This window comes from Callithrix jacchus, chromosome 4 (genome assembly GCF_049354715.1).
Source record: "Callithrix jacchus isolate 240 chromosome 4, calJac240_pri, whole genome shotgun sequence".
Lineage (NCBI taxonomy): Eukaryota > Metazoa > Chordata > Mammalia > Primates > Cebidae > Callithrix > Callithrix jacchus.
The window spans coordinates 51748762-51771324 of record NC_133505.1 but is presented as its reverse complement, the minus strand read 5'-3'; the positions used below and the strand labels follow the sequence as shown (position 1 = coordinate 51771324).

Below are 22563 nucleotides of genomic sequence, written 5' to 3'. Positions count from 1 at the left end.
TCAAGCAATTCTCCTGCCTCAGCCTCCCAAGTAACTGGGATTACAGGTGCACACCACTACACCTGGCTAATTGTATTTTTAGTAGGATGAGATTTTACCATGTTGGCCAGGCTGGTCTTGAACTCCTAACCTCAAGTGATCCACCTGCCTTGGCCTCCCAAAATGCTGGGATTATGGGAGTGAGCCACTGCACCTGGCCAACATCATATGTTATATGACTTCATTTATATGAAATGTCCAAAATAGTCAAATCTTTAGACAGAAGGTACATTAGTGATTGCCTAGGGCCATGGGTTGTGGTAAAACAGAGTGACTGCGGCCAGGCGCGGTGGCTCACACCTGTAATCCCAGCACTTTGGGAGGCCAATGTGGGTGGATCACAAGGTCAGGAGATTGAGACCATCCTGGCTAACATGGTGAAACCCTGTCTCTACTAAAAATACAAAAAAATAGCTGAGCGTGGTGGTAGGTGCCTGTAGTTTCAGCTACTTGGGAGGCTGAAGCAGGAAAATCACTTGAACCCGGGAGGAGGAGGTTGCAGTGAGCCAGGATCACACCAGTGCACTCCAGCCTGAGCAACAGAACAAGACTCTGTCTCAAAAAAAAAAAAAAGAGTGACTGTAGGGAGTGTCTTTTTGGGGTGATAGGAATGTTCTAAAATTGATTGCTGTGATGGTTACACAATTCTGAATACACTGAAAACCACTGAATTGTACAATTTAAATTGGTGAATTGTATGGCATGTAAATTACATTTCAATAAAGTCATTTTTTAAAAGGATGATGATCTGTATTTTAAGACATATTTGGTCATAAAAAGCATGTTTCAGCCAGGCATGGTGGCTCACGCCTGTAATCCTTTTTGTTTGTTTGTTTTTGAGACAGAGTTTCACTCTAGCAGCCCAGGCTGGGATGTGTGACCTCAGCTCACTGCAACCTCTGCCTCTTGGGTTCAAATTATTCTCCTACCTCAGCCTCCCAAATAGCTGGGATTACAGTTACCCACCACCATGCCTGGCTAATTTTTTGCATTTTTTTTCTTTTTTTTAGTAGAGATGGGGTTACACAATGTTGGCTAGGTTGGTCTTGAACTCCTAACCTCGTGATCTGTCCACCTCGGCCTCCCAAAGTCCTGGGATTACAAGCATGAGCCATCGTGTAATGCTTATGTAATTCATGCCTGTAATCCTAATAATTTGGGAGGTTGCAGCCAGTGGATCACTTTAGCCCAGGAATTCAAGACCAGCCCGGGAAACATGGCGAAACATGCCTGGTGGGATTCACCTGTGGTTCTAGCTACTTGGGAGGCTGAGGTGGGAGGATCACCTGAGCCCAGGACTGGGAAGATGGCGTTGAGGCTGCAGTGAGCCATGATTGTGCTGCTGTGCTCCAGCCTGATGACAGAGTGAGACGCTGTCTCAAAAAAAAACCCAAAAAAACAAACAAAAAAAAACATGTTTCAGAATAGCAGGTATAATATGCTCTTCTTTTTATTTATAATAAATATGTATATATAGACAGAAAAAGAGAAAGCTGTTAATTACAGACAGGAAAAAGAAGGTCTGACATGGAACACACCAAGCCATTTGCAAGAGTTACCTCTATGTAGTCAGCTTTATGGATAGGGAGGGAGCTTTTATTTTATATGCCTTTGTATTTGCCTTTTTACTATAAATAGATCCTGCTTTTCAGAGTTTAAACAAGAAGGAAGGTTGAAATCACATGGAGATTACACTGAAGGCTGATGAATCAGGGCCTAGAACATGCTGGCATCCACGCCGACAGAAAGAGTGTCCCAGGGAGCCATGATGTTTCTATAATGTCGGGGAGTGGCCTTTTTGGAGGGAGAGCAGGACTTTGCAAGCTTGGGCCTTTTTACCTTGGATCTCAGGCAAGCCCAGGACTCTGGCCTGGAACCAAAGTTGTTTATACATTGACGAGGTGAAAGATTTGCACCAAGTGAACCTAGGGTTCAAAATTCACAAGCTCCTGCAGTATGTACACCAGAACAAGGCCCCCTTTCCCTCCAACTCTCCTGCCCTGCAGCAACCAGACACCTCTCACTCATCTCACCCCTTTTCCACACACAAAATTGTACATTATATGCATGATTCTTTTTCTTTCTTTGTCTTGGAGAGTGGTCCATAGCATATACTACTCAAAGAGACACCTCCTTTAGTTTTTTTAGAGAAAGGGGTCTCGCTATGTTGCCCAGGCTGGACTCAAAACTCCTGGGCTTAAATAATCCTCCTATCTCAGCCTCCCAAGTGGCCAGACTACAGACACACTGCAGCACTCAGAGTCTCACAGTACTGCATGGTGGGGGCCCCATCTAATGGGTGGGCCATGCTCTACTGAGCAGCCCCAAGTGGACACTTAGATTTCTTCTGAACTTTTATAGGTCCACAGTCTCTTATCCAAACGGTTGGGGTCAGAAGTACATACATGTATGGTTGACCTTTGAACAACACAGGTGTGAACTGCACTGGTCTACTGATAAACTGATTTTTCTCAATAAAATGTACATGTTTTGTACCTGCCTCTCCTGCTCCCCTTCCATCTCCTCCACCCCTTCCGCCTCTGCCACCCCTGAGACGGCAAGACCAACCCCTCCTCTTCCTCCTCCTCAGCCTGCTCAATATGAAGACAGTGAGGATGAAGACCTTTATTATGATCCCTTCCACTTCATAATATATTTTCTCTTCTTCATGGTTTTCTTAACATTTTTTCTCTAGTTTACCTTATTGTAAGAGTACAGTATATAATATATATAAAAACTTATAAAATATGTATTAATCGACTGTTTATTATTGGTAAGGCTTCCGGTTGACTGTAGGCTATTAATGAAGTTTGGGGGGAATCAAAAGCTATATGTAGATTTTCGACAGCAAGAGGGTGGGTGCCCCAACCCCTGTGTTGTTCAAGGGTCAACTATATATGTATTCAGAAAGGTAATTCAACACATATTCCACATATTATAAAATACCCTAATGGTGGGCCAGGTGCGGTGGCTCACACCTGTAATCCCAGCACTTTGGGAGGCCAAGGCAGGCAGATCACCTGAGGTCAGGAGTTCAAGACCAGCCTGGCCAAAATGGTAAAACCCCATCTCTACTAAAAATACAAAAATTAGCTGGACGTGGTGGCAGGCGCCTGTAACCTCAGCTACTGGGGAGGCTGAGGCAGAAGAATCTCTTGAACTTGGGAGGCGGAGGTTGCAGTGAGCTGAGACCATACCACTGCACTGCAGTCTGGGCAACAAGAACGAAATTCTATCTCAAAAAAATATAAAATAAAATAGCCTAATGGGGCCTACTCCATCATCAAACACATTAATATTTCTACTGCAAACATGTATGATAAGTGGAATTAATAAAAATTACAAATGGTCTTATCAGTTTTTTTTAAATAACAAATGAGCATGTGCCAATCTAATGGGAGAAATCCCAGTTTTCAGAACTTTCTGAGTTTCACAAGTGCAGATGAGGCTTTCTAGAGCTATACAAAGAATACTGAAGTGAATAACCTTGGACACACTTAATTTTGCAAGTATACGAGTATATCCATAGGATATAGCTCTAAAGTGGAGAAGCTGGGTCACAAGCTATGCTTATTTGTGATTTTGATAGATTTTTTTTCATAATAATTACCTTGCCTATGAACTGCTATACTGCATGGTTTTCCGAACACTCACTTTTGTCTGTTAACTTTGGGGTAATGAAAATTCTTTCTCGAGAGTGGGAAGGAGGAAAAGAAGCTGATTAAAGGGTGCGGGCAGGGCGTGGTGGCTTACCCCTGTACTCCCAGCACATTGGGAGGTCAAGGCAGGCCGATTACATGAGGTCATGAGTTCGAAACTAGCCTGGTCAACATAGGGAAACTCTGTTTCTAGTGAAAATACAAAAATTAGCCAGGCGTTGTGGCACACATCTGTAATCCCAGCTACTCAGGAGGCTGAAGCACAAGAATCTCTTGAACCTGGGAGACAGAAATTATAGTGAGCCAAGATTATACCACTGTACTCTGGCCTGGGCAACAGAGTAAGACTCTGTGTCAAAAAATAAAAATAAATAAATAAATATAAATATAAATAAATATATATATAAAGGGTATGCACATACAGTGAGATAGAAGGAATAAATTCAATGTTCAAAAGCAGAGTAAGATGATTATATTTAACCAAAATGTATTGTTTCTGGGTAACGGATGCTGTAAACACCCTGGCTTGGTTACTACACATTATATACATGTAACAAAATTTCTCATGTACTTCAGCAATTTGTACAAACAATTAAAAAATTCTTCCTCCTGATCGCTGCAGAAAACCAGACTTAAGAGTTTCTGGCCCAAGTGTCCAGAGGGCTGTGAGAGTACCTGCTTTGCAGTCAGGGGGACAGCAGGACTGTCCCCGTCCTCCTGTGTGACCCTGAGCAAGTTACATGTGTCTGTCCTGAGCTTTCATTTCCTCCCCCGCCTCCAGGACAGTCCCTCACACTTGCCCACCATGCTGTGCTCTACTCTTCTGCCCAGCCTCCAGCCCCAGGAGCTGGGTTTTGCCTGCCCTCCCGCAGGGAAGAAGAGTCCAGGCCAACAGAAAAAGGTCCACAGGCTTTTTAATGGTGTGATGGCTACTTCCCTTCTGAGACCCGATCTAATCATTGACAGCGGCTTCCAGGATGTTGGGGCGGGGTGGACAGGCGCAGGATGGGCAGAGGCCATGCAGTGACTGGGAAGGGGTTGGGGAGGGGTGTTACATTCTGTTTGGCTTGTAAACATTCTTAGGTGGCTTCCCGAGGGATGGGAAGGGCAATTCCCTGCTCCCCACCCTATGCCCACCAGGGCTGGTCCCTGGAGTTGAGAAGACTGGGCAAACCAGGCCCCTGTGAAGAGCTGGGGAATGGGGAGCCTGGGGCACAGCCCCCGCCCCCCTGTGCCCCTTTCCTGCATGGTGCGGCTGGGGAGGGAAGGCATGTGTCTGGGTGAGCAGACCCTGCATCTGACTCAGTGACATAGGTTGTTGTGATGGGGAAGTGCTGAGGGAGGTGGTGTGATGCTTTTACAGAGAAAGGGCTCAGGACCTGGAGGCCTGGTGGAGAAAATGAATGCTCAGGGGGAGGAGGCTGCAGCTGGGGTTGGGGGCACTGGAAGATGTGGCTTCCTCTGCCCTGGATCTTTCCCGGGGAGAGGCACAGAGGCAGTCCCCTAGGCGACTCCCTCCCCATTGGCCCACTTTCCCTCCCCTACCTCGCCTGGGGATATTCAGTGACTCAGAGGCCTGAGGTCAGTTGGGAGCCCTAGGGAGGTCTGGAATCCTAAGGGCAGACTGGGTTTTGCGTCTCTGCCAGCTCCAGTGCTGAGTAAAGCTGGGGGTGGAATAGACCTGGGGCTCTCTCAGGCCCCCCTCTTCCTCCCAGCTACAAACCAGGGTGCTGTTGGTCCTGGGGCAGAGGTGAGGCTGGGGGCCCTACATTCACGGTTCGGTTGGTGGCAAGGAGCAGGCCCAGGGCCTGGGCACCAGGAGTCATGCCCTGGTCCCCACCTGGCACGAGCTGATTGTCATTCGGAGAAGCTCTAGGTGGGAGGCAGTGGCCACTCCTCCATCCCCTCTGCTGGACTCAGAGGGCAGTAGAGGGTCTTGGGAGGGCCTCGAGTTGACAAGGAGGGCTCTGTCCGGAGAAGTTTCCTGAGTGTTCTGGGAGCTTCTGAATCAGCGTGGGGTGGATGTCAAAGGCTGTCCACCCAGGAGTCCTCCCCTCAGCTGGTTTGCAGAGAAGCCACCACCCTGTCCTGGAAGTGGCTGCCCAAGCTGCTGATTCTTCATGAAGGGGAGGCTGCTTTCGGGGTCAGCTGCCTCATGGGCATCCTTCCAGGTGATGGTGGCTGGATGCAGCCAGACTGCTGGGGCACACTAAGGCCTTTCTTCCTCTTTCCCTGGATGTCTTGGCTTGCTCTCTGTGACTCAGGGAAGGACGGAGAGCCTAGGCCAGGGGACAGAGGCTACAGGGGCCTGTCCAGATAGGCAGGGCTGGCTGTCCCATCTGCAGCCGGTGTGCTGCTTGCCCCAGATGTAGGCAGTTGAGGCTCATGATGAAGTGGGGTGAGCTCTGCAGGAGCCAGAACCCAGGAAGTGTCCCCATATCCATTCCTGGAGCAGAGCAGCTGCATGGACTGGAGTTGGGGCAAGAGGGAACAGGCTGAAGGGTGAGCTGAGGGAGGAGTGGGCTTGGGCTGGGGACCCATCACTCAAGCATACAATCTGGAAGTTAGAAGGGCCTTTCTGCCTCCAGGTGCCAGCTGTCTGTTGGTCAGCCTGCCTCTGTTCTCTCTGCCCACTGCGGGAGACAATGCCTGAGCCAGCCCTCCCTCCCTCCCACAGGTAGGAGGACAGGGAGGGTGACACCACTAGAACTGAGTCCCCAAATCTCCAAAGGGCCAGTGCAAAGATGGTAACCAACCACTCTCCACCTGCACTGAACTCGTGAAAGAGCAGGTTGGCTGGAACTGCAGTAGGCAGGAGTGAGGTTAGATGACAGGAAGGAATTCCTGATGGCGGGGCGGTCCTGACCACTAGATTAGGGGAACAGGGGAGGGAGTAAAACTTTGTTAAAGCCCCCTCCAACTTCCCACTGGGAAATACTTGCCCAGAAAGGCAGCCCACACATTTCCTGTGGTTCCCACAGAGGCTCCACCCAAATTTAGGAGGCAAGAGGTTTCTGCACCCCAGAGGTGCAGGGGAGCACATTGCTCCCACCAGTGGAATCACCTGCCCACCCATCTCCAAAATCACCTGCCCACTGCCTCCCACCGAGGTGTCCAGGATGGAGCCAACTTTGGGGCAGGTCAGACCTGCCCCCTCACACCTGAGTAGACTGATGTCCCCTGGGTTCCCAACCCCAGCCTGGCAGTCCAGAGGCCGTCCCTGGCCGCAAGGGCTCTCTCAGGAGACAGTGGGGCTGGACCCTCTCGGGGAGACTGAAGCCTCCACTTCTGGAATTTGATGTTGCTTCTCTGAAGGGTGGGGGGACTTTGGCTGGAAAGGGGTCGGAGGAGGGCAAGGCGCTGCAGGAGATGTAGTGTAGGCAGAGGTTGCTGGGGGAGCATGGAGAGCAGCCCAGGCCTGGTGGGCAAACGAACCAGGTGTCCCCAGAAGTGGAGTCCTCGATGAAAAGTGGCTGAGCCTTCCCGGGGCGGAGAGACTGATGTGAGGCTGGTCGGCCTGACGGGCGGCAGGAGGATGAGAGGACACGGGGCGAGGAAGGGGAGGCAGATTCTCCCCGTGGCGCGGTGCCGCGTCCCCCACCAGCCCTGAGGGCTGGCAGGGCGCCGCGTGTGCTCGCGCGCGTCCTCGCGGGTGCAGACGGAAAGCTGGGGCCGCGGGTGGTGCGCGTCGGGCGCGTAAGGCTGTGCTGGGAGCTGCTCCAGTGTGGCCGGCTGCGGGTGGGGGGCCGGGGTGAGGGTGGGGGGCCGCGGGGAGCCGCGGGCATCATTATCTGGCCCCAGCCCGGCCCTCTGCGCCTGCTGCCCGGCCTTTGGTTGCTGCGCGCTGAGCCTGGAGTTTCCCTCTGGGTCCTTTCTTGGAGCCCCCCGGGGTGGGGGTGCCATCAGGCTGGGCCCGGGCCGGCGGGATGCCCCGGGGCGGGGGGACCCCGGGCCGGACCTGGTGCGAGGGGGAGAGGCTCTCTCTGCGGGACAGGGACTGGCTCCGGGGGGACGCGCTGTGATTGCGCGCAGACGCGGATGTGGGGAGGCCCGGGCTGCGCGGGGCGGGGGGCCTGGCTCCGGCTTGGGCTCGCCCTGGGCCCTGGCCACGGCCAGGAGGTTGTTTGGGGCGGAGGTCAGCAGCAGTGGCCGACCCTGGGGGCTTCTGCAACTGGAGCCTGCTTGAGAGCAGAAGAGGGTAAAGAAACAAAACAAGGAGAAATATTTCAGAATCCTCCTGAGCACTGAGCACTAGAGTCCTGCCTCCTCAAGAGCTGAGACAGAGACCACGGCACAGATGGGTAAACTGAGGTCTGGCTCTCTGCCCTCCAGGCAGGACCACAAGGAGCCACATGCTCCCAGGCTGCTGCTGGAAGAGCCTGTTGCTGGCTTTCTTTGAGGTCCTCATTTCATCTTTAAAATTCTCATGGATTTTGCATTCTAATCTAGAATATACCTATGTTTATATTAATACTAAATAATGTTTTCTCCCAAGGAGTCAAAGCTCTGGGCTTTATCTTTTGGCTTCCAATGCCCCATGGCACACCAGAGGCTGGCTGTGTGTGGACCCATTAGCCCCCATAAGCTTTTCCCAAGCCTGGCCTCTCCAGAACCGCCTCCACAAGTACTCACTGAAGCCACTCCCCTGAGCCCAGCGACAGGGCTGGAACCCAAATCAGAGTGAGGCAGAGCACAGTTGGAAGGTGCTGTACAGGAGGTGTCGCTGAGGGTCCCTCCTGATCTTCCATAGCCCCTGACCTTGGTTCTGGAGAAGCCCCTGCTGGTGGAGGCCTGTGGTCACCCTCTGCCCACCCTGGGGCTGACAGCGGTTTCTCACCTGCTGGTGTTGGCTGTGTCCGACGCTGGGGCTGCACCTTGGGATCTGCTGGGGGGCTGCTGGACTGCAGCAGGCATGGGTATGCGGAGGCTGATGGGGCGGGGAATCCGGCTCCGGGTGGCAGCTGTCCGCCCCGCCTTCCTAGGCAAGGCTGCTGCTGGCTCAGAGGCGGGCGTGTCCTCCTCGGAGCCGGTGCCTGAGAGCGTCTCAGAGGCACGGCGCTGCTCCTCACTTGAAGAGGAGGAGGCCCCCGAGGCCAGCCGCAACAGCAGGCGGCCCTGCCTTTTCTCCATCACCAGCCGTGCCAGGTCCTGCGGCGGCCGGGCTCGCTTGCTCCACCGCTCTTTGGCCGACAGTGAGCCTGAGGGCTCCGAACCCGTGTCCTCCTCAGATAGCAGGACGGGGATACGGCTCCTGGGGCGAGAACCTGCTATAGCATGGCGTCTGGGGGAGATGGTGGCCACTTTCTCAGGGCTTGGTTCCAGCGGGGACACCGGGGTTGGCCTGTCTGCAAGGGCCAGGCCGTTGGGCATTGAGTTTGTGGCCACCTCTGAGGGCGTTTCCTCAGGGGGCCCAGACAGGGCACAGCCCTCTATCTCGGCCCCATCCAGCCCTGACAGGGCAAGGCCGTTCTCCAGGGGTGCTGGGGCCCCCTCCTCAGCAGCGCCTCCATCAGAGGCCAGCTCCAGACCTAGCTCGACCCCAGCGCTGAACTCCTCAGGCCGAGAGGCTTGTCCACCGGAAGACATGACATTGAGGTGGGTTTTCTCCGCAATGTGCACAAAGGTCCTCTCAACTTTGGTGAAGGGTGAGGAGGTGACTGCCACACCCCCGGCCCCTGTGGTCACTGTCCCCACCCCCAGTTCTGCCCCAGGCCCTGGGGGCTTGGGCTCAGACTTGAGGACGGAGGACAGGGTGCCTGGCTCAGATACATCCAGTTGGCTGCCTGTGGGCTGGGGCCGCTCGTGCTGAGGAGTGAGGGCAGCCAGGGTGCCCAGGTCGGGGTCAGGAGCCAGTTCGGCAGTGACAGGCGACTTCTTCATGTCGCCAGGAGAGACAAGCACCAGCGTTTTGGAGCCCTCCTCAGGCTCCAGGTCCCCATCAGCCACGGAGGCCCGGCCCCTGGACTCCTTCTGATCATCGGCCAGCAGCGTGGATGGGGCGCCCTCCTGGCTCCGGTCAGTGCTCCTCTCACTCTCCTCACTGCTGGAGCCACTTCGAGGCCCCAGCACCTCCCCCAAGGCCACCACCGCCTCAGCGGCCTCTTCCTCCTCTTCCTCCTCATCCTCCTCCTCTTCCTCCTCCTCCTCTTCTTCCTCTTCTTCCTCATTGTCTTCTTCCTCTTCCTCCTCTTCCTCCTCCTCCTCCTCTTCCTCCTTCCCATTGGCCTGAGGCTGAACGGGAGCCAGTGGGACCTGGGGGGTGCTGAGCAGCATGTGCGAGAAGCCCACCCTCCGGACCCTGTTGAGCAGCCGCGCCCGTTCTCGGTAATCGGAAAGGTCTCTCTTGAAGTCCTGGTAGGGCAGGCTCAGAGGCACAGCTCGTGGGAGGCCATTTACCTCAAACGGGGGCGCCACGGAGAATACCTGCAAGGGCACACACAGGGACCCTCTGAGGTCACCCACCCTCCTGGGCCCAGGAAGACTTCAGCAGTACCCACGAGCTAGGAGACCCACAAGCCCTGCTCATCTACCAGAGTGTGAGCTCCAGATAGGTAGCCGCAGGCCCTGGGTCTGTTTTGTTCACTGCTCTGTCCTTAGAGCCTAGAATGGTCTCTGGCACCTAGTGAGTACTCAGCAAACCTCCAATGAATGACTGTGTCCACACTCTAGGTCCCCTGAAGTCCCAGACCCTGATCCTGGTGGCCTTTCTGCCTTCTGGCCTCTCCCTGTCCCCAGCCCCTCTCCTCACCATGTGTATCCTGTACCTGAGCCAGCAACAATAACAGAAAATGAAAACTGGGAGGCACCAGGACCACCATGCAGATCGGCCCTTCCTTTCACAGATGAGAAAGCCAGGCCCAGAGATGGGCGGCAAGTATCTGCACCACTTCCCGATGGCCTGTGCTGGGGCTGGCTCCTGGGTCCCTCAGTACCACCTCAGGGTGTACAGTTTCTCTGTGGCCAGAGAGCTGGCTGTCCAGGGCCACCAGATCCTGTGCTGGACAAGGACAAAGGTGGGGCTGTCCTCTATCCTTAAAAGTGCAGCCTGGGCCCCTGGAGCTCCAATCTATCCTCTCAGCCAGGAATTTGTCCAACCCTCGACAGGTATGCTTAAGTTCCATTCCGTTTTCCTCTTCAAAGCTTTGTGTAGCACCCTTGGCAATGCGATGGCAAAGCTGTTCTTGGTTTTCTAGACTCTTGCCATGTCCCCCTTAGCCTCCTTCCTTCCAGACTAGAAAGGCCTGACCACCTCGTCAGGAACTTGGCTCCTTGTCTAGCTCCACCCTGTTGAATACACAGACATCCCCAGGCACCCACAATGTCCAGGGCCCATCAGGGCTGACATAGCTCTGTTCCATGGTGGGACGGTGCTGACGATGTCCAGCACTTTGCTAGTATTTTCAAGCACACTGGGCTTCTGTCTCCCTGAGCCAGCAGAACGCAACCCATCAAGACCAGAAGCTCCGGGGATATCCTGCCTCCAAACCTTCCTGCCCACCCACGCTGCCAAGGAGTCCTGCCAAGCATCGTTCTTAAACCTTTCTGTGTCTGCTACCCCAGGCCCATGAGCACAGTCTTGTCCTGCCTTGTGGTTCCCCAGCTACTGACCTGCTCTCTCCATACTGTACTACCTGAGTGATCTTCCTGAACCTTAATCTAATTCCATCCCTCTCTGCTTCAAATCTGCAGATCTTTTTTTTTTTTTTTTTTTTTTTGAGACAGAGTCCTGCTCTGTTGCCCAGGCTGGAGTGCAGTGGCATGATCTTGGCTCACTGCCGCCTCTGCCTCCCAGGTTCAAGTGATTCTCCTGCTCAGCCTTCCTGGTAGCTGGGATTACAGACACGCATCACCGCACTCAACTAATTGTTTTGTATTTTTAGTGGAGATAGGGTTTTGCCATGTTGACCAGGCTGGTCTCAAACTCCTGATCCCAGGTGATCCGCCTGCCTCGGCCTCCCAGAGCACTGGGATGACAGGCCTGAGACACCACACCTGGCCTGAGACAGTTCAGATCTTTGACTTGGCCCATGAATCCCCCACCCAACTTTGTGACCTGGCCTTACTTGCTGCAACACCTTTGGTCCCCTGCCCCTGCCTATGCTCCACCCATTCTGATGCTTCCAGAAGTTCCCTAAGCTCATTAGACATTCCCTAAGGGCATCTTCCATCTCACACTTTGTCCCGGCAGTTTCCTCCACCTGGGAGTCCCTCTTACCCCCTCTCTTTACATGATAACTTCCCACTCTTCCTCCAAGACCAGCTCAAACAGCTCCTCGTCTTAGCAAAGAAGAGACAAAGCCTTCCTGTCAACTCTCCTGTCCACCCACCGAGCAGCTTTACTTACTCTCCCTTTTCTACATCCTTGTTTTCCACATCCTTTCGTGAGAGATTCTCCCACCTATTATTCTACATGCATGTATTTATAGGGTCCTCTCTCCTGATACACAAAAATCTCTGAGGGTTTCTTCATTCACTTCTTCAGGAAGTGGTCTTTGAATGTCTCTTGTCCCGGTCACCATGTTATAGTCTAAGAATCTATGGATCAAGTATTGAACAAAATAGACATGGTTTTTTATTTTCTCTATATCAGGAAATGAAGTGGGGATATGCACATTCCACAAAGATTGTGATCACAAATGAGGTCATATAAGCAAAGGCATATAGCAGTTGCTCAATAAATGTTAGCTCTCTCTCGCCCCTACCTCCCACCTCCTGCTCTGGTCACCTTGGTTTGGAGGTCATTGGCCCCCTCCCCAATCCCAGAAAAGCCTGGATGCCACACCTATGGGGAATTGGGTGTGGGAAAAGGAGGGAGCTCTGCCAGCTGAGGCCTCCATGCAAATAGCACAAAGCCTGGTGGAGGGGAAGACAGAGACCCCAAGGCTGAGAATCTGTCCAGGGCTGTGGCTGCTCCCCTTCCCAACTGCGATGATCTTCCCTGCAATCAAACCATCAGTGAGGATATGGTGGGGTGATGCAAGAAGATAGCTTCAGATTCCAACAGGACCCCAGCAACCCTGTTTGAGCCAGGGAAAGTTTTCTAAGAAAGCTCCCTACCTGGCTCAAACAGGGTTGCTAGGTTCCTCTCAGCCTGCGCAACATGGCAAAACCCGTCTCCACTAAAAGTACAAAAATTAGTTGGGCGTGGTTGTATGCACCTGTGGTCCCAGCTACTCAGAAGGATGAGGTGGGAGGATAGATTGAGCCCAAGAGATCAAGGCTGCAGTGAGCTGAGATCATACCACTGCACCCCAGCCTGGGCGACAGAGTGACATTGTCTCAAAACACCCAAAAATAACAACAACAACAACAACAACAAACAAACTCACTTTTGTCCTCTCCACATCTAGGCTGGAAGTGTCCAGAGAATTTTCTTTTTCTACACAATATTCGTTCTTATTCATCCATTCATTCATTTAGCAAACACTAAGTACTAACTCTGCCAGGCCTTTTTCCTGGATACATTGCTTGTCATCAACTTTGTGGCTAGAGAAAATGGCTGGGCAGAGGTGGAGGGGCTGCTGTATGCAACCGGGTGAGTGGGGACCGTGGGGTGGGTGGGTGCAGGCGCTGAGAGTCAGGGACAGGCAGGCAGAGAGCTCTGAGCATGTCTCTCTCCCAGCCACCTCTGAACTCACCCAACTGGCAGCAGACACATCCTGCCCAGGAGGGATGGCCTTTAACGCCACCGGGCCACCCATTCTCCACAGAACCTCTGCCCATTGTCCCTGTCTAATCTCCGACACCTGGTTAGTGACACTCTTTCGTTTGCTCTCTGACCAGGCCCTGAATCTCTCTGAAAACTCCCCATATAGAGGCTGGGATTCCTTCTAACATACACACACACACACACACACACACGGAGTGTTCACATTGGATGGTTGTAGGTGGAACCCTTTCTCCTTCTGCCTCAAAGCCCTCCCCTCCTATTACCTGGGAGAGAGGAGGAATGAGAACTGGAAATCAATGATCAGTCATAAAATCAGACTGGGAAACTGAGGCACAGAGAGGGACATGGACTTGGGTATTGGCCCAGGTTGTGAAGCACATCCACCAGGGTGGCCCAGGACCCAAAACTCTTTCCAATGTCTCCCACTCAGTCCCATGTGGGGAGACCTGGAACCCTCTGTCTTTTGGGAGGAAGAGCCCTGGATCTCAGAGTGAGGACAACTTTGCCCTAAGGATCACTGCCACCCCCACCCCAACCTAGGCATGCTGGGTTTTCGGTTTCAAAGTCCCTCTGCCCTTCCCTCATCTGACTCTGGGCTGGTGAGGGGCAGAGCCTGGGCTCAAGTTCCTCATTCCTCAGAGAACAGCCTGACCTTTTCCCTGCCTCTCCTGGATGCCCAGTGAGTTACTCATTCATTTGCCTGTTCGATCTTGAGTTCATTCACTCAGCCAGTGATCCACAGACACCTTCAGTGTGCCTGGCCCTTTAACTGTCTGAAAAGTTCACACCTTCTTTCTCCCTTCTCAGGGCAGCAACCTTTATGATTCTAATCTGCTTATTGTGGTTCCCAGGCCTGGCTTGACACAGCATTGTCCAGAGTTGCTTTTTAAAAATGCACAGCCCTGGGTCCTACCCCCAGATTCTGTAGGTCAGAGGTGAGGCCCAGAAATCTGGCTGTTTTAAAGCTCCTTAGTGATTCAGAGTTCAGCAGAAGGCATATATGGTAAGGGTTGGGCCATGGGGACAGGAAGAGGACAGGCCAATCAAACTGAGACCCTCAGAGAGAATAGAAGCTCCAGCCCTTCCCCCCAATCCACTGAGTCCCATCTAGAGGGCCAGGCCCCACCAGCTCCAGAGCCCAGCCCAAGTCCATGTTGACTCCAGTCAGGAGGAAAAGTGAAGGGAGAGGATGGGCCTGACTCTGATCTTCAATTGCCACCAGCAAAACAGGGCTCTCATGGCCTTGGGGAAAGTTGTCTGACATTACATTGGGGACAGGGCTCCACATGGCCCCATCCTTAATCCCCATACAGGGTGCACGGAGCCACTCCTGCCTGGACCACAGCCAAGCCCAGACTTCAGGCACTGCACCCCGGCCCACGGTCCGGAGGTGAAGAAGCGGGGCTGGGCAGGGATGAGTGGCGAAAGCGGGAGGGTGAGCCCTGGCACCCCACTCGTCCCATGCTGAGGTGGGGGGCTTGTGCCTTTCACAGCAGTTCCTCCTCCTCTCTCAGAAGCTGCCTGGTGCATGCCTTCCACATCCTCTCCTCCACTAGAAAGGAACCACTCCCCACGCCCCTGTCCACCTGCCAGGAGATGCATCACCTCTGTCAGCTCCGCAGCTCAGCACTGCCGTTCCCAGATCCTCCACCTCCATTTGTCTGTCTGTATCACCACTCTCCAAGCATCTCTGCCAGGCCAAGAGCCCCCCTCCACCCCACCCCACACCCAGGAGTGCCAGGGAAGGGGAAGGTGGAAGAAGGGGTAAGAAGACAAGGGAACGTGGCCACCTACCCTGGGTCTAGGCAGAACTGCACATACTTGACCCTGCATCTTAGTGTCCCGAAACCACCCCTGCCTGCCTCAGGCCAAGGAGCTGACAATCTGTGGGGGGCATCTTCTAAATGCCCCAGGGCTTCAGGAATGCAGCTGTAGCCTGCCCTTCTGCCTTCCTGTTTGGCAGTGCGCCGGGATGGGGTGGGGGATGGGGACCTTCTTTTACTTTGTTCTCCTCACCTTAACCCTCTCTCTGCAGTCTTAGAAGTCTGCCATTATTTCCTTCTTAGTGGCCCACCGCTCTCGCTGACCAAGTTCTCCTTCAACCCACATTCCACCCCTGCACCTCCCACCCCAGGTTCTCACAGTCCATGCTTGGCAGTCTCAGCTTCCCTTCTTGGCAGGCCACCCCCACCCTGGCACCCCCAAGGCCAGAGCTGCCTCTCCTGTATCTCTCAGATCACCTATCATAGCAGAGGGGCAGGGGGAGCCTCTTCAGTGCAGTGTCCTCTCACAGGCCTCTGGTATCCTAGCTTCCCAGCCCCACCACACACTTGATCTCAAAAGCCTGATCCGGCTGGGTGCAGTGGCTCACACTTGTAATTCCAGCACTTTGGGAGGCCAAGGCGGTGGATCAAGAGGTCAGGAGATTAAGACAATCCTAGCCAACATGGTGAAACTCTGTCTCTACTAAAAATACAAAAATTTGCTGGATGTGGTGGTGAGCGCCTATAGTCCCAGCTACTGAGGCAGGAGAATCCCTTGAACCCGGGAGGTGGAGGTTGCAGTGAGCCGAGACTGCACCACTGCACTCCAGCCTGGCCACAGAGAGAGAGTCCATCTCAAAAAAAAAGAAAAAAAAAAAGCCTGATCCCATAGAGAACTGATAACCGGGCCTGGTGGGCCCAGCCCCCTACTTCCACACCTCCTCCATCCTCACCCGGAAGTTAGCAATTTGGAGTTGAGCCCCAGAGCCCAGAATCCACTCAGCCCTTCCCTTCCCACCGGCTCCATGAAAGGAGACTGCCAGCAGGGCTAGGGTTACTCAAGTCCAACTAGGCCCAAACCTCTGGGATGCCCTCCTCATCCAGCTGCCCCACTAAGGTGTGGACAAACTCATCCACTGACCCCAACTTGCCCACCCCCTCAATCCCAGAGTCAGCAACAATCTAGCCCCTGCCCTCTGCCCAGCCGGGCGGCCTCAGAGACAAGGTCTACACTGAGGGCTGGGAAAGGAACCGGGAGGGTGAAAGAAAGCAGGCGGAGGCGCAGGTTCCTGGAAGGCGTCTTTAATCAGGATTTGGTAGTACACAAGCTCTCCGGATTGTCTGCATTAACATACAGGGACTTAAAAAGGCACAAGATCCCTCGCACAGCGACGCGTGACGGCGGGGCGCCCCCTCCCCGCCCGTGCGCGGCCGTGTGCGTGTGGGTGCGTGTCCGTGTCCCACCCCCGTGGCGGCGCCGCGCGTGTGCGTGTCGGTTTCAAGTGTTGGATTTGTACAGTACTCGCAGTCTAGGGGCGGGGGGCTCAGTGCATGCTTTTCTATCAGGGCCTGGGGCCACCCCCCCCCCACGCCGCTATGTACACTAAGGAGGACGCACCCCGGAGAGAGACAGGAAGAAAAAAAGCGTCCCATCTTCATGTGCGTGTGTGTGTGTGTGTGTGTGTGTGTGTGTGTGTGGTTCTGAGTTTTTCGTGCATGCTTCCGCTGGCCAGGGTCGGGGAATAGTGCAAGCGTATAATACAGTATTATTGCGGTACAAAAGGGAGGTCGAGGGAGGGACTTACCATGGGAAGGGAAGGCTCAGGAATAAACCGACTGGGACTCAGGACCCCCGAGAGGGTCCTCTCGCTAATCCCCTTCCTATCCCTCCCCCACCCCGCAATTAGAAAGTGTCTTCTGAGGGATCCCCGGGTCCCTGGAGGCAGGGGCTCAACTGGGCCCCGGTGCTGAGTTTCTCTCTCCCACCAGTCCCGCTCCTCGGAGCGCAGGGACCAGTCCCTCTCCTCGCTCAACACTGAGAACTCCGAGGCCCGGAGCCCCGCCCCCTCCCTCAAGGAAGCCCCTCCGAGCTGGGAGCGGGGTCGACGGAGCAAGTGCAAAGGAAGCAGATGTTGGTCCCTGAGTTTTATTTTCGGGGGTGGAGGTGTAGAAAGAGCTAGAAGTGGGGGACATGTTTGGGGACCCCCAGGGCCCACAGTGGTGGGGTGGGATGGGACAGAGGATGCGGACTGGGGCGTGGGCAAAAAGGGGGCCGTTGGGTGGCTCTGAGACACCTGGGCTCAAAGCTCTGCCCCCCCTCAACTCTGGGCTCTTTGGCATCCAATTGCAAGGCCAATTATTGGGGCGGGGGTGGGGGACAGCCCGGTGGGCGGTGAGGTAACAGGAGTCAGGGGTGGGGCGACGGGGCCCTCCGAACCTGGAGACTTAGTCGGACGCCTTCCCCCACCCCCCTCCGCACCCCGGCCTGGCCGCACTGAGGGGAGCCCGACTCCAGCCCGTCCCCCGCCCCGGGGCCAGGGAACCAGGGCTGCCAGCCGGCAGCAGGGAAAAGTAAACGAAAACGGGCGCGAAGGCGGGGGCGGTGGGGGCGGCGGGGACGCGAACCCAGGGAAAGCCTCGGCGGCGGCATGGGGCGGGAGCGGCGGGGCCGAAGTCCGGTGGGGGGTGCGGGGCGCCGCGGGGCGCTGTGGCGCTGTGGGGTTGTGGGGGGCGGGCCGTACATTCGTGGCGCTGGTCTCGGGGGCGGGCGGGTGGAGGAGGCCCTGACTGGGGGACCTTCGGGGGCGCCCCAGCTGCGCGGTCCTCGTGTGCTCCGGCCGGGGCTGCTAGTCCGGAAAGTGGGCAAAGTGCGCGTAGCTACGGACGGAGAGTGTATGAGTGTGGGTGTGAGTGTGGGTGTGAATGTGTGTGAGGGCCGGTTAGTGCGTGGCCAGGCGGACCCCACTGCCCGTACCCCCACAGCCTGTGCAAGGAGGGAAGGTGCGTGGCGGGAACGAGGGCGGAGCGGAGTGGAGGAGAGTCTAGGAAGGTACGGAGTCTCCATTTCCCCTCCTCTCCACTCCTTCCCCACCCCTCATTTGGAGAAAGCGGGCACTCTCTGGGCCTCTAGGGCTGGGACGCTCACTGGATGGTGTGTGGAGAACCACAGGGACATCGGAGGGGCGTGGCCCTCAGACCTGGAGCCTCTCCCTTAGGGAGAAGGGTGCTTGACATTTTCAGGGGCTGACTGTATACGGGGTGGGCTGGTTCCTGTCCCTTAAGTGTCTCCCAGGTCTAAGTGGAATTTGGAGTAGGGTGGGCTGGGGTTCAGACCCTCCTGAGAGATCTATACTTCCATCCCCAAGTACCACATCAACCCAAGGACAGCAGAGGAAACAGCATTTTCCAGGCCCCCACACACAGCTGGAGTTACCCCCACCCCCATCAGAGCCACACCCTCCTGAAGTGTGGTCCCCTCCACCGCCCACTGCATATAGACACATTTACACAGCTCCTTCTGCCTACCCCGGGGGCCAAGGCTCCCCCCACCACTGCCTGAACAAGACAGCACCACTCCTCCCCAGAAAAAGGGAACTAGGCAGGGCAGAAGAGAGAGCCAGTCCAGGGTCCTGGGACCAGCCTGGCTCAGAGGTGCCACCATCCCCCACCCACTGGGCAGGGCTGTGTCTGTTTTCCCCAAAACTGGAAATGCAAAGGGAGATGGTTGGGTTCAGGATGTTAGTGGTTGGGATGAGAGTGTTCAGTGGTTATTGCTGTGACCCAAGCTGCCTTAAGTGTGTGGGGGATGTATATTAAGTTATTGAGAATTTACTAGAGCATTTGTCACCGACCCAGGGTCCTCAGAACATGCCCTCTCCCATGGAGAAAATACCAGTCCTACCAGGAGGCCCCCACCCATACAAAAAGGTCCACTGGCCCCCACACTCATTCAGGCACTTATGCACACCACATGTATACACACAGCGCACACCACATATCCCCACTGGCTGGGTTGGAGTTCCTGGGGAGGAACACTGTCACCCTTCAAGAGCTGCAGGTCTGGAGAGACGGTGGTGTGGGAAGTCCTCAGGCTCACAGTGGTTGCAGAATGAGTTTAAGTCGCCTCTGCCTGGAAACCATTTTGGTTTGGTTCGCAGAGTGATTTTTCTTTTTAAAATTAGATGCCAACAATTAAAAATTGGGAGATTTCAAATAAAAATTAGAAGATAGTGGCAACAATTGGTTGAGCTGAGGATGGCAGGGGTATGGGAGTTCGCCTGTTCACCACAGTCCCCAAACCTGCCTCTTCCCTGACACTGTTCGGCTCTTGTTGATGTATGAGTTGGTGACACCCATTCAGTGCTCACAGATGCCAGTGTCTTCCCCGTCTGTGAGCCTGACCCCTAGGAACTCACCAGTCCCCCTGAGGTCAGGCTTTGGAGTCCCTGCTTCCTCATGCTAACACCTGCTCTGCCCACCTGATCTCCAGAACTGCTGTGGGATGCTTGGGGCCATGTGGGATTGAGGGGTTGGGGGTCTCTGGAGAGACAAGGTTCAGTCATTTCTATCAACCCCAGTACTCTGGAGTACCTCCCATCTGGACGCCAATCCATGGCAAGGTGGGAATGGGAAAGGAAGGAGAATATGGCTTGCCGACAACTCCCCACTTCTCTATAGACTGAGGAGGAGAGCCCACCGCAAATGACAATCGATCAACCAATACACAGACCAAGATGTTTCACAAACTCCTACCAAACAAGACCTCAGATTATTCGGCATGGGTGGGTTTTTTATATGTTCTTGTAAATAAAATGTTCTGATTAATTTGTTAAATGCAGATAATACTGGGATCTACCTCATAAGCTATTATATGAGGTTTAAATGAGTTAATGTTGTAAAGTGCTTAGATCACTGCCTGGCACGTAATAAGCACTGTGTGCCAGTGACTGTTAAATAAAATCACAAATAACTATAAGCCACCACTAAATGCACCACTATCAAGTGCGAAAACACCATTTTCAAAATGCAACAGACAGCTGAACTTGAGGAGGCTATGCGCTTTCCCCAAGCAGGATATCAATCTTTTAACATTCTGGCCTTCTCTTGGGAAATGCTTCAGAAAACAAGAGTGACAATACTGTAGGCTCCCAGCCCCCACATAGCCTGGGAACCAGAGACAGGCAACTCTACCCAAACCATGTGAGGCTCTTCCGAGCTTCATGTGAACTTGATCCAACACAAGTGGCTTAGATGACCTTAGCAATTTCCAAGAGTCAAAGCCACCCCGAAAAGAATGATAATATTATTAAGATCACCTCCTGTTAGCTCAGAGCTTTATGGCTTACAAAACACTCTCCCCTCCACCATGGAGGATATACAAGAAGATGTCCCCCTAAAGGACAACATGCTTTGAATCGTGGCCTTGCTTTAAAGGACACACCCTCTCCCACAGGTGTCAGTTCTGAGGGGGGTGTGTTTGAAAACTTGGCCACCTTCTCAATGCTGCAGGATCTCCCACCTCCAAAGGCGTTGGAAACAGTAACATGGATGTGATGCTAAAATGAGGCTAAAGCCAGTGCCGTCATCTTTGATATATCACAAGGCACTTTGGGATCTTAGAGTACCTCAGGGTTATGGTCACTGAGATGGAGCTGTGCTCAGGGTTGGGTAGTGGAACCCTCTAGAAGGGAATGCTGGATAACAGAGTGCTTGGTTTCATCCAACCCCAGATTAGGAGGGTCCCTGCCCACATTGCTCCTGACTTAAGAGCAGATGGCAGGCAGATTCCCTTCACTTTACCTCATGCCACTACCTGGGGTGGATGGGAGGAGGGCAAGAGGAGGGTGCTGGGGGAGGCAGTGCCAGCAGGAGGGGAGTGGGGTCCACTGTTCAGCCTCACCCCCTCACCTTTGTGCTTTTTGTTTTCTGTCCCTTCCCAAAGGGTCTACCTTGACCCTCTCCTACCTACTGCCTGAGTGGGGTGCAAAAAGCCATCCAAAACAGCCCGGAGGGCAACAGAGGCTTGGGTTTGGGGAGATTCAAAAGTGAGCAGCTGAAGTGGGGGTGGGGGCGGGGCACAAGTATTAGAACTCAAATCTGGCTTTTGCCAGATGGAGAAGGTGCTCTTGGCCCAGACATCCTCATAAATAAATAAATAAATAAATAAATAAATAAAATTATTTACAATGCAAGATTTTGGGGAAAGAAGTGTGTGGCTATGGAGTGGCTCCTATGGATGGTGTGGATGAGCCATACCACGATGCTGGCCATCTGTGTGGACAGTTTGGCTCCAGGGCACTGCCCACCACACTTATGGCACCCCCAGGCAGGGGCCAGTGCCCTGAGGCCTCTACTCTAACCAGAAACATCTGGGGAATTGATGGGCCAAGAAGAGGTCATGGGAGAGAAGGGTAGAAAGGTGAAGCTGTGAGGAAAGTAGGTACATAGGAAACCACCAAGGACTTCATAGACATCTTTCTGGCTCCCTAACACACACGTGCATACACACACTCATAGAGCACTATGCAACTTCAGCACGTACAAGTCACATTGAGGTCTGTGCAAATGACACTTCCTGGAATTGCAAAGTGCACAACCTGAGCATTTATCCATGGCAGCCCTGCCGCATGCACAAACGCTCATTCATAAGCACACTCTAATACACAAGTGTATGCTCATGTACACAAGCAAACATACAGACGCAGTCTTACTGAAATAAACATTTTGCAAATCCTCAGGCCTCCTCCCCTCCCCATACAGGCACTGCCCTTTCTGGTACCCACTTCACTACTACCCCATTCCCCAGGGGAATAGAGGTGCTGGCTGACATGGGCAGGATGAAGAAAGGGAACCTTGGGCTCCCTGCAATGAAGGTTGGGGGCTGAGAAATGGGCAGAAGAGGCATGAGAGGCATGAGAGGCATGAACAAGCTGGCATCCTGACCCTTCCCCATCCCCATGTGTCCAGATCCCTATCCCACCTGCCTCTCTTCTGCTGTCTTCACCACCACCCCTGGGGGCTGACCAAGCACCTACAGGAAGGAGTCACCCTCCGAGAAGGGCAGAGGGCGGGGCTGCTCCCACCTGGGATTTGTCCTGAGACACTGGTTTTGCTGCCAAGCACAGTTTCTCACCTCATCCTTAACAACCACCTTTGCTGCCACTGCTGCTAAGCTGGGTCTCCTTGTTCCTAGGTTCCAGCCTGCTTTGGGAGGTGGATCCCAGTCCCCTCTCATCCATCCTCAGCTCCTGAGGTGCTGAGGACAGACAACCAATCCTACCAGGGAGTGATGGCACAGGTGTCTTGGGGGAGGGGCAGCTACCATGGACCGAGCCTTCCTGGGGTAAGATGTGTGAAGGAGGAACTCTGTCCTCAATAACAATGGCCTGGGAAGGGCTCACTAGGTCACAGGGCTGTCTCCCTCCATCACTGA

General features: G+C 54.1%; 1 protein-coding gene across 5 annotated transcripts in view; it reads right to left on the bottom strand.

The window, feature by feature from the left end:
• Positions 1–4595: 4595 nt before the first annotated feature.
• Positions 4596–22563, bottom strand: part of TTBK1 (tau tubulin kinase 1) — a 44925-nt gene continuing 26957 nt past the window's right edge. For 3 of the 5 annotated variants that reach the window (XM_078369203.1, XM_035295697.3, XM_078369204.1), the window contains 2 exons: positions 8536–10121; positions 4596–7879 (listed from right to left, as the gene is read on the bottom strand). In XM_078369203.1, coding sequence (XP_078225329.1) covers positions 7486–7879; positions 8536–10121 — 1980 coding nt within the window. In that variant the 3' untranslated portion in view covers positions 4596–7485. The remainder of the gene's footprint in view (positions 7880–8535; positions 10122–22563) is intronic. The other 2 variants (XM_035295698.3, XM_078369205.1) reach the window with 1 other exon arrangement.